The following is a 12,379-nucleotide window of genomic DNA, read 5'->3' as shown; positions in this document are numbered from 1 at the left end:
CCCGAGGCTGGCTTCACCTCCCCTAGCAAAAATTAAGAAAGGGGCTGGGGCACAGCTTTACAGCTTTACAGTGCTTTACAGCTGAGCTATGCTCGCAGACCTTTTATTTATTTCATTTTCAGACAGGGTCTCATTGAATTGGCCAAGGTCTCAAATTTATAATCCTTCTGCCTCAGTCTCCCCAATAGTCAGGATTATGGGGATGTACCACCACACCCAGCTTCAATCTTGTTTTCAAATGTAATTATATTTAAATAAAAAGTGTGAAAGAAATATAGTGAGCTAAAATGTCACTAGGAGCTATCTCTGGATGGTGCAATTATGGATGGGCTTTATTTTCTTTTTGGACTTTCTGTATTTTCCAAATCTCCCATAGTAACTTGGTGTTACTTTACCATAAGACATATCACTCCTAAAAAATTTATTAAGAAAATGGATGATTGTCTTACATCTGAGGAGTTTTAGGAAACGAACATAGAATTTCTTGTGAAACTTGACCGTCTATCACTCTTTAAAAAAACAACTGAAAAGTGAAAATAAGTTTTGAGTCATAACAACAATAAAGCAGACTGTCCCAGTAGACTGTGGCCAAGAGAGAAAGAGCAGATACCTTATAGACCAGCTAGGCTTTTCACGATACAGTTTAGTCTCAGCAACTCTTTCAGATTCAGTCACGATTTCTGATCTACTGTTTTATTCCTGTTATTTCTGAACTGAAAGCCACTGGAATGTTTCACGGAAAGGTGGCAGTGGCTTTCCCAAGCAGTAACAGAGTTAAAAGACAGCCTTACCTTCTTCTTGCTTGGGAAAGACACAGCAGTGGTGGGGAATGTGCCCCGCCTGGGTCATCAGCTAATGTCGACAGAATGAAGTTAGCTTCTAGTAGCATATCAACGATACTCACAGCCACGGGTCTGGGGAGGCAAAGGCAGGACAGAAGGGACACTTGTTTTCTCACGGACATTAGGACACATTAGAAAATGATACAGATTTCTGGAGTAAAAAGGAACACTATAAATACACGTCTTTTTGTGCTGTCAATACAATCATAAGAGTCAAAAGGGCGTTTAGAAACCATCCGCTCCCATTTAACATTTTAGGTCTAGTGCATATAAAGTATCATAGTTTTTTAGAGGTTTAACTTGCATAAGCCATGTATAATTTTCTAATTAGGCAATTTATTCAGCAGCCCATCAAATTTATAGCTGTTTCATTCTACCAAAGAATGCATCTTTCTCAATCAAGTTACCAATTTAAAAATGCATCTTTCTCAATCAAGTTACCAATTTAAAAATGCAATGTTATGCCATCTTTTCAAAGTTTTACTTTGATACATGTTGCAAGTAAAGTTAAGGAATTCCTGATGTGTGTGAATTAATTTCACTATGATTCAGAGCTTTATTATCTATAACAAACAGAAAGTCAGAACAGTTGTCAAGGACCTACTTCCCAGGAAAATCAAAATGAATGGACACAGGAACATGTGTAGCTTCTGAAAATGTCAGCATTCCCTGAAAGAATAAAAGAAGACAATGTAAAGTCTTTTTAAAAACTACTGGTGAACATTGGAATTTGACACCAATAGGTGTTTACCTTTAATTCTTTGCAGCAAAATGTTATTTCAGTATCCAGCCCAACCTGAAAGAGGTCAAACTCATCTGGGCCAATAATCATCTCACTGTACACAGAATTGGTCAAACCTGTAAATGTTACAGGAAAATGAAAAATAAAGTTACTCTCAGAGGTATTTTTAAAATTTTAATGCAAAAATATAGTAATAAGTAGGAAGGTAAAAATAGTACAAGTTCTCTCAGAGTCCTGTACTGAGAGCCAGGGCTGGGCCCACGTCCCCCCGCATTCTGACTGTGCCGGCCAGGAGGGAATGGCGAAGGTGCAGCAGGAGATGTACCGCCCTGCGGCCAGGGGACTTCAGCTTGTTAGTTGCCCACTAATAGTTCCTGTTGCTTTTGTTTCTTAGAAACGGCTGGTCACTCTCTGCATGGCCAGTCACCACGGTGCACATTGTAAGAACCAGTCCCCAAGCGACAAGCCATTCTGCCTCTGTATTTCCTGCTTGCTCACCCCATGAGCCCTAGCACCAGAGATGAGGCCTGATATTCTGGGAATGATCCCGATCAGCGCCCCTCAATGTAAAATAAATCTGCCTCCAAATCCTGAGGGTCTTTTCGGTGTTTCTGTTTGCCGTTGCAGAGTGACCTCAGCCAGTTTCTGGGCCCAGACTCAAAGAGACTGGCAGTCTCCACTTCCTGTCACCCACAATGCTCCCTCTTGAAACTCGGCACCACGCCACAGGTGGTCCAGGGCACACTAGAGGCCACCTGTGAGCACGCGCTGGGGGTGACAGCTCAGTTTAGCCCCCGTATCAACTGTGAGCCATGTGTGGGTGTCATTGTCACACTGCAGGTGGTTCCCACTCCTCCACCAAAGTCACCTGCACAAGGGTCCCGTGTGGGAACTTCCCAGTAGAGTCCCATCAGCCCCAGAGAAAACCTGAGAGATGACAAATTACTGTCCTAAGCCACTGTCAAGGCAGCTTGTTATAACCAATTAATAACCAGATACCATAAAGCTTGGTTTGTTCTAAAGGGAACTACTATAAATACAGCTTACACATAACAAGGATATTATACTTTATTAACTGTATTCAACTTTGTTTCAAAAAAAAAAAACTTCAAAATTAACACCCACTAAAACTAACAAAAAACAGAGTAAGAGATAAAATAGAAAACAGAGTAAGAGATAAAATAGGATGTATTACACTAAATTGTAAAATCTGGTTTAAAAAGTGAATTTTAAAAATTTTAAACTGAGATATAGTTCATTTACCCAATATTCATCATTTTAAGTGTACGATTCAATGATTTTTACTGTAATCACCACCCGCTACTAAATATTTCCATCATCTCTGAAAGAAGCCCCACACCTGTGCGGGGTCAGGCTCGCTTCCCCGCCCCTCCGGCCCACAGCAGGCAGCCACGCATCCACTCTCTGCGCCCCGGCAGACTCTTCCGGATAATTACCGTGGGTGAACTGCACAGTACGCGGCCTTTAGGTTCTGGGTTCTTTTCCGCAGCTCTGTGTTTCCGGATGCGCCCGCACTGCTGTGGGTATCAGGACTTACTCCTTTTTATGGCTGAATAATACCCCTCTTCCCACACTCTGCTTGTCCATTCATGAGCTGATGGCCTTTGGCTTTGCATTCTGTGGCTGCTACGTAGGGGTGCTGTGTACACTCATGTGGACTGTGAGGTGTAAGCCACTTAAGGAAGGCGGCAGAGGAACAAGACAGGAAAAGCCTGGTGCTTTTTTTTTTTTTTTTGAAACAGGGTCTCGCTATACAGTTCAGGCTGGCCCTGAACTCACTCTGTAGCCCAGGCTGGTCTTGAACTCACAGCGATCCTCCTGCCTCAGCCCCATGAGTGCTGGGATTATAGGCATGCACCACCACATCCAGCCAAGCCTGCTGCTTTGAAGAACATGGAATAATCACACTAACCATTTTTTACTTTATTTTATATTGTGTTTTCTGGCATAGTTGAAAATAATCCTTAAAAATACACATTACAATTTCTAATATTCTATTTTGTCAAAGTTTAATATCTATGCCTTATTTTTGTCAGCTTGTTTGTTTGTTTGAGACAGGGTCTTGCTCTGTAGTCCAGGCTGGCCTCAAACTCTCTGTGTAGCTCAGGCTGGCTTCAAGTTGATGGTAATCCCCCTGCCTCAGCCTCCCAAATGCTAGGATTACATGTGCCACCATGCCCAGAGTAATCTGTAAGAGATTATTGAACTTGAATTTTTTTCAGTAATTTATTATCACAGAAAACCCTGATGTTTGGAACTTTACAAGTATGTTCCAAGATAACCAAAGATACAGATGATGTGCCTTTATTACACATAACATTTATTCACTTATTTTACAGGGCTTTCATACTGAGCTACATCCCCAGCCCATTTTTTATTTTTGAGTATCCGAGAATCTTGCCAACTCGATAATGTGCCCAGGCTGCCTTCAATTTGCATCCTCAGCCTTCCATGGTGCTGGGATTACAGGTCTGTACCACCATGTCCCGCTATATAACCTTTTATGATTTAAAAAATCGATTATGCACCAAAAGTATAAGCAACAAAAGAAACAGATAAACTGATCTACACCTAAATTTAAAAATCTGTGCTCCAAACAATGCTGTAAAGAAAGTAAAAACAGCCAGCCATTGTGGCATGTGCCTGTAATCCCAGCACTCAGGAGGTTGACGCAGCAGGATAGCCATGAGTTTGAGGCCGGCCTGGGTTACAATGCCACGAGTTCAAGGCCAGGCTGAACTACATAGTGAGACTGTGGCTCAAAATTTTAAAAACATTTTTAAAAAGAAAAACAAAATAAAAAGAGCTAGGAGCAGGTGCATGTTGCTACTCAGGAGGCTAAGACAAGAGGACTCCATGTTCAGGGCCGGCCCGAGGACTTGGACGAGATCCTTTTAATATAGAGATTTTTTAAAGGGCTGCATGAATAGCTTAGTAGGATAGCACTTGCCTAACATGTGTGAGACCCAACAGTCAATTCTCAGCACCACAAAAAAAGGAGGGAAAGCCAGGGATTTAGGTTAACTCAGCAGCACAAACACCTGCCTGGCAAGTGTGTTTGATCCCTGGCACCAAAAAAAAAAAAAAAAAAGGAAACAAAGAGAAAAGAAAGGGTGGGGGGAGAAAACATAACCCATGGAATTGGAGGAAATATTTGCAAATCATATATATGCAGAAAAAATAGAGCCCAAGTGAAAAAAGCAAAAAGGATTTGAATAGACATTTCTCCAGAGAAGTTATGAAATACCCAATAAGCACATGCAAAGATGCTCAGCATCATTAGTCCTTAGGAAAATGCAAATGAGGCCCACACTGAGGTGCGACTTTGCACCACCAAGCTGGCTGGAAGCCAAAGGCAGACAATAGCAAGTCTGTGAAGGACAGAGAATCGGACCCTCAAACCCTGCCAGTGGGATGGGAAAGGAGGCACCCAGAGCCAGGTGTGATGGCACAGGTTTGTAATCACAGCTGCTCTGGAAGATTGAGGCAGGAGGATGAAAAATTCAAGGTCAGCGCGAGCAAGTTGGTCTGATCATCTCAAAAACTGAAAAGGATGCACAATTATTTATCACTGTCAACCCCTAATTGTGGGTTTGAAATTTTGTTTTATTCTTTTCTCTAAAATAAAATAAAATAAAATAGGCCCTGGAAGTAGCTCAGTGGCGGAATGCCTGCCTAACATGTGCAACTTCCTGGGTTCAGTCTCCACTACTGAAAAACCAAAAGCTGCACTCATCACTGAAAATGGGCTGGCAGGTTTTCAAAACGCCAAACAGTGTTCCTGCAGGACTTAGCAAGTACACTGCTAAGTATATGGCCAAGATAAACAAAAACATGTCCACAAAAAACTCACAGGACTGTTCACAGCAGCTTTACCAGTAAGACCACAAAAGTGAAAAAGTCACAATGCCTATCCAGTGCTAAACGGATAAATAAAATGTGGCACATCCATTCAAAGGAATAGTATTCAGCAACAAAAAGAATTGACATACGTGCTGATAAATACAATGTGGGGCACTCTTAAAACTCTGTACTAAGTGAGAGAAGGCAGATGGGAAAGGCTGTATGCGGGATGATTCTGTATATATGAAGTACCCTGGCATAGACAAGCCATGGATACAGAAAGTGGACAGGAAGCGACCTCGGGCAGGGGTTGGGAGGAGATGGGAAGTGACTGCCAGTGGATATGGGGTTTCTTTGGGGGCGTGATTAAATATTTTAAAAGAGCCTAAACTTAAACACTCTAAAGGGGATAGTGGTTGCATTAAGTCTAAGTATACTAAAAAATGAGCTGCATACTTTCAATCATATAGTTATATAGTTCAATAAAGTTGCTTTTAAAAACCAAATGATGAATTAAAAAAAAGTAATTTTTAGGGGCTGGGGATTTAGCTCAGCGGCATAAGCACCTGCCTTGCAAGCAGGCGGTTGTGAGTTCAATCCCCGGTACTGATAAAAAGGAAAAAGACAAAAAAAAAAAAGTAATTTTTTGTCTCCTGAATCCACCTGATTTCCTCCTACCTCATTCTCCTCCTTCCCAAAATATCTGTAGACTATTTTAAAGTACCTTTGTTCAAAAGAGAAATTCAGTCTGACCTTTTCACCTTCCTTTTGAACTCCACAAAAATATAGAGCCTGTCTAAGTACATTCACATGAGCCAGACTGTATGCGTTAAATACATTGGTCTGAGATGAATACAATTTCTAATGGGAAAGATATAAAAAGTATAGTTTTTAACAGTTTTTTTTTTTTTTTTTTGTCTTTTTTCCTTTTTACCGGTACCAGGGATCGAACTCACAACTGCCTGCTTGCAAGGCAGGTGCTTATGCCGCTGAGCTAAATCCCCAGCCCCAAAAGTATAGTTTTGATTCACATGTATTTTTTGTTTTCTTTTTCATTACATGTTTAATAATTTAAATATCATTCATTTATAAGTATATGGTAAAGTAACTTTAACATAATTTGTGAATGATAATTGTTTTGGGAATCAAACTTTTCCTTTCTTTCTTTTTCTTTTTCTTTCTTTCTTTCTTTTTTTTTTTTTTTTGTACCAGGCATCAAAGTCAGGACTTTGCGCTTACCAGGCACGCACTTGAGGCACTGTGCTAAATCCCCGACCTCAAACTTTATTTTCAAACCCTTCAGTTTAGCAAATTTGTATTTTAAAAGTCTTGTTCTCAAGCTAGTGGGTAGATCAGTGGCAGCGCACCTGCTTAGCATACACAAAGCCCTGGGTTCAATCTGCAGCACCACCACCACTTCAAAAAAGGTCTCATTCTCACATCTGTGTCTGTTTGATTTGACCATTAATCAGTCATCAATATTCCCTTATAGCATGGGACAGATGTACAGTACATTTATTGTTTATCCCAATGTATTTATTCTTCTTTGTTGCTATTGCAAAGAAGTTTCCTACACTCATGTCCGTTGAATATGATTTGTGTACATGAAGACTACCTGAGTTTTTCATGTTTGTGTTACACCCTGCTCCCTCAGTTTTACCACTGATTGTTAGGGTTTTCCAGGTGTACCCCAGTATCATTTGTAGTGGGGATAGTGCTACTTTTTTCTCTAGTGACTTGACTCATCTAACTGCATGAATTAATAACTAGTGTAATACTAAGTAGAAGTGGAGATAGAGACAGCGTCCTTACATTAAAGCGTCCTTACATTAAAGCGTCCTTACATCTAAAGGTCCCCTGAAAGCCTCATGTGTTTGGAAGGTGATTAGACTGCGGGGACCCTATACTCATCAGCAGATTTATTCACTGCGGAGCGTGGGCTGAATGCACTTGTAGGAGGTGAGGCCTGGCTGGAGGTGGGCACTGTGGTCTTCTCGCCCCCAGCTCCTGCCTTTGCCCTCCACTTCCCATCTAGAATGGGCTGAGCAGCCCTCCCTCTACCAGGCCCCCATGCCACCCTGTTTCTGTCTTGGAGCCAGTTGACCATGGACTGAAACTATGAGCTAAAATACACCTCGCCTCCTTTAAATTGTGAGTGTTGGGAATTTTGTCCCAGCAGAGACATCATCCTTTGTTTTCATCCATGTTGGAAGTGTCAGGAAAGTGTCTGTCTATTCCTATATAATTCAGTAATTTATATTAAGAATAGGTGTTGGGCCAGGGATTTAGCTCAGTGGCATAAGCGCCTGCCTGGCAAGTGCGCGGTCATGAGTTCAATCCCCGGTACTACAAAAAAAAAAAAAAGAATAGGTGTTATAGCCGAGCATGGTGGCACACTCCTATAATCCCAGCACTTGGGAAGCTGAGGCAGGTGGATCCTTGCAAGTTTGAGACCAACCTGGGCTATAAAGTGAGCCCAAAGGCAGCCTGAACTGCATGGTGAGAGCCTGCCTCAAAAAGAAAAAAAAAAGAATAGGTATTATGCTCTTTTTAAGTCTTTTTTAAAGCCACTATGGAAATCACCATATACTTTTTTTCATAGAACAGCTAATGTAATGTAACATTAGTACGAATGTAGTGTTTTATGCTCATAGACATTCTACTGTCGAAACAAACTTGCATTTTTTTTTTTAAATCAGTACCGGGGATTGAACTCATGACCATGTGCTTGCAAAGCAGGCGCTTATGCCACTGAGCTAAATCCCCAGCCTGCAAAATTGCATTTTAGAGTAAATACCACTTGGTCATGGCTTATGGTCTCCTAAATGAGGTTTTGAATTTTGTTTCCTAATACATATAATTTTACATTTATAAAGCATACATTTTAAATGAAAATACAATTATACTGTACATAGCATTCATAATATACTCAATAAATATATCCTGAATATTTTCCTTCATCAATAAGTATACTTTTATAGTTATTTATGTGGGGTTGGTATTTTGAGTTTTTCAGTACCAAACTATTCCATTTAAACATCCCCGTAGAGAGATGGGAATGTATTTACACACATACACACAACATTCCCTTCACTCAACCAGTCTTCTGCTGCTTGATCTGAAGTGTAGCAGACACATCAAACTACTAAAGTGTTTAGGTATTGGGATTTCAGATGAACTTTTTATTTATGCTTTTAAAAAATATTTTTCAGGGGGCTGGGGATTTAGCTCAGTGGCATAAGCACCTGCCTTGCAAGCAGGCAGTCGTGAGTTTGATCCCTGGTATCGATAAAAAGTATGTATATTTTTTTTTCAGGGGCCGGGAATTTAGCTCAGTGGCATAAGTGCCTGCTCTGCAAGCGCACGGTCATGAGTTTGTTCCCTGGTACTGATTAAAAAAATTTTTTTCAGTGGCCAGGGATTTAGCTCAGTGGCTTAAGCCTCTGCCTTGCAAGTGTGTGGTTAAGTTCAATCCCTGGTACAAAAAAATGAATAATAATCAAAAATATTTTTCAACTGGGCATGGTGGTACACACCTGTAATCCCAGCACTCGGGAGGCTGAGGCAGGAGGATTGCTGCAAGTTCAGGACCAGTCTGAACTACAAAGTGAGCTCAAGGCCAGCCTGAACTGCATAGTGAGACCCTGTCTCAAAAAGACACAAAAAGAAATTTAAAAATTTTAAAAAATATTTTTCATTTGCTTCCATGGACATGACTTACATAAAGAGTAAAAACAAAAGTTAAGTGATATATATTCCAACAATACCTTAAGTACACATTCATTTCCAACAAGACAGCTCGTATCATGCCCAGTATGCAAGCATAAAGGAAATTCTAAATAAGCTGAAACAGTTGGATCCCCAGGCAACATAACTATAACTACTCACCAGACAGCTACTCGCAAGAGACAGTGTTTACTGGTTACTAAATGAACATCTTTATCCAGAGATGACATGATGAAACAGAAAACAGACCCCTTTCCTAGCTGAGCATATATTTTCCAGATCACGTACTGCTGAGTGCCAAGAAAGAAAGCTGCATGAGACTCCAGGGACGCAATAGAAATGCAGCTTTAGAAGCTTGCACCTGGGGACCAACTATCTGTGCTCAGACCCTGAGCCAGGCAGGTCACAGTTTCTCTGTGCTCCAGCCTCTTCACGCAGGTCAACCACAGTACCTACACTGTACAGTTGCTATGGAGATCAAGTGAATTCATAACATAAATTATTTAAACTAGATCTTGGCATATACTAAACACTACCAAAGTCACCTGACCCATGGAAGCTTTGGTTCCACGGGCTTTTTAAAATCATAGAGTTCTTTCTTTTATATCCTCTCTTTACTACTAACTGCTTTCACCTAGACAAATTAGCCAAGGGCAGAAAGGTTTTTTTTGTTTTGTTTTGTTTTGTTTTTTTGTCTTTTTCCTTTTTATCGGTACCAGGGATCGAACTCACAACTGCCTGTTTGCAAGACAGGCGCTTATGCCACTGAGCTAAATCCCAGCCCCAAGGGTAGAAAGTTTTATACAGCTTGTTGTACCAAAAAAACCAAGTCTGTTTTGTTCTATGGCACTGGGGATCAAAACCAAGATCTATGCACTGATCCCCAGTCCTTGAAAAGGTTTTTTGAGACAGGCTCTTGCTAAGTTGCTAAACTGCCCAGGCTGAGCTCAAACTTACATCTTCCTGCCTCAGTCTCCCAGGGTGCTGCTGACACAGACATGGGCACCACGCTGGGCTCCTAGAAAGTTTTCCTGATACTGAAACTCTACTCCAAATAGGCCACGGAGCACATGCTTGACGTCCCTGCAGGGAGACTGGGAGAGTCCATGAGTTTGAGATCAACCCGGACAAACAGAAAGACTCCGTCTCAAAAAAAGACAAAGCCAAACTCAATTCCATCTACACACTCTTGAAATAGCTGACTTAGGAGGATTCATGTTTTTACCCTATGTGTTTCCCATCTGGAAAATTCTAGATTCTAATTCAAAGTTACTTTTTCTTCCTGTGTAGTCAAACATCATTTCAGCTAGATTGCTGGCCTCTCAGTTTTTCATGATGCAAAGCAGAAGGGGTGGTAAGTGAGAAAGACATCTTTTAACACTAAAATGAGGGGCCGGAGGTTTAGCTCAGCGGCATAAGAGCCTTCCTGGTAAGTGCAAGGCTGTGAGTTTAATCTCTGATACAAGAAAAAAAAAATCTAAAATGAAAATATACTTTCCTCAGTAAAATTCTCTTAACTTTAAAGTAACCTGAATTTCAAAGTCAAATATTTTAATTACAAGTAATACTGATTTTCTTGGTTCTCTGATTGGATAATACGTAACAAAAAGTTTGCTATATTTCCACACATTACTGCGTTTAAGACAGGAATAATACTATGCTGTTCACGTGAACTATGTAGCTAGTAATGAAGACACACAGGAAGCACACGCCATCAAATCTCCACCACAGACATTCTCCTTACCCGCCGATTCCCCGCGAGAGCTCTTGAGGCACAAATTCAGTGAAGAAACAGCCAGAGTAACTTCCTCCTGATTCGATGAAAAAAGAACCATTGCCTCAGCCAGTAATCTATAAAATGTAATGAAAAGCCTTGAGATCATTTGAAAGACAAAAAGAAAGATGTAACCTTATTAAGAAGGACTCAAATCTTTAATCTGGATGTGACAGGCTAGTTGGCCGGAGTTTAGAAAAATTTATCCAAAGGCTCTACCTTTCTTATATACAAACTGCTATATTTCTGGTGTATCTTTAAATTGCAATTTCATTTGCAGGCCAAGAGAATAGCAAAGTATAACCTTAGTAAACCATGTGAAAGCTGCAGTCTGAACTTTTACACCAGTATCAAGTATTTTTATTCTTAGGTCTTTACACATCCATTGTATTTTTTCAAAAATTGGCTCAAGAGGGGCTGGGGATTTAGCTCAGCGGCATAAGCGCCTGCCTTGCAAGTGTGCAGATGTGAGTTTGACCTGCAGTACTAAAAAAAAACAAAGGCCCAAGATGATACATAAAGGAAGACTGTAGAGAATGGAGCTGTTTAAAGCAGACTGAGATAACTATGCTAGAGACTCATTGAGGAGTAGAGGTTTATAAACAGTCTGCCACCTGTATTTCTTCTCATTTTGCTATTTTCCTGGACTGTAGTACATAGTACTATTACTTTTAAGGTTCTCTCGATGCCATTTATTCTGGGTTTCTTTTTTTTTTTTCCTTTCATTTTTTGAGACAGGATCTATGTAACTGAGGCTGGACTTGAACTCCCTGTGTACCCCACTCTGGCCCTCAACTCGTGGCAAACCTGCCTCGGTCCCTCTGTCCCCTTAGTGCCAGTGTCACAAGTGTGCGACCACCTCTGGCATGGCTTCGTTTAGCATTGCTCTTTTTTGTGTGTGTGTGGTACTGGGGATCAAACTCGCAACCTTGTTCTGCCAGGCAGGTTCTTACTCCACTGAGCTAAATCTCCAGCCTGGCACAGCTTCCTTTAAAAACAGCTTTATTGCCAAGCATGGTGGCATACACTTGTAATCCCAGCACTTGGGAGGCTGAGGCAGGAGGACTGTTGCGAGTTCGAGAACAGCCTGGGCTACAAAGTGAGCTCAAGGCCAGCCTGAACTGCATAGGAAACCCTGTCTCAAAAAGAAAAAAAAAAAAAAACCTGAAAACTAAAAAAGCAGCTTTTTGAGGTATGACTCACATACCACACAATTCACAGATGTAAAGTGGTTTGACTGCATTTCCCTAATGACCAGTGATGCTAAGCGGCTTTCCACATGTTTATTGACCATTTGTGTATCTTCTTTGCAGAAATGCCTATTAAAATCCTTTGCCCCAATTCTTCTTAAAATAGCAAGAGGCAGTATGGTAACCATTGTTGATCACCTTGTATTTTGTTTTTACATTATCTATTATGTCCATCCTTTTG

At 40.8% G+C, this 12,379-nt stretch overlaps 1 protein-coding gene across 1 annotated transcript in view; it reads right to left on the bottom strand.

Annotated features, from left to right (window-relative positions):
* Nucleotides 1-12,379, bottom strand: part of Rad9b (RAD9 checkpoint clamp component B) — a 36,192-nt gene that overhangs the window by 8,056 nt on the left and 15,757 nt on the right. The window contains exons 6-9 of the mRNA XM_063227058.1: nucleotides 10,919-11,025; nucleotides 1,594-1,700; nucleotides 1,447-1,511; nucleotides 792-914 (exon numbers count right to left, since the gene is read on the bottom strand). Coding sequence (XP_063083128.1) covers nucleotides 792-914; nucleotides 1,447-1,511; nucleotides 1,594-1,700; nucleotides 10,919-11,025 — 402 coding nt within the window. The remainder of the gene's footprint in view (nucleotides 1-791; nucleotides 915-1,446; nucleotides 1,512-1,593; nucleotides 1,701-10,918; nucleotides 11,026-12,379) is intronic.

Source organism: Cavia porcellus, unplaced genomic scaffold (assembly GCF_034190915.1).
Source record: "Cavia porcellus strain 051 isolate PalLab524CR breed Dunkin Hartley unplaced genomic scaffold, mCavPor4.1 scaffold_16, whole genome shotgun sequence".
In the NCBI taxonomy this organism is placed as follows: domain Eukaryota; kingdom Metazoa; phylum Chordata; class Mammalia; order Rodentia; family Caviidae; genus Cavia; species Cavia porcellus.
Note: the sequence above shows the minus strand (reverse complement) of the source record. Positions and strands in the feature narration are given on the sequence as shown.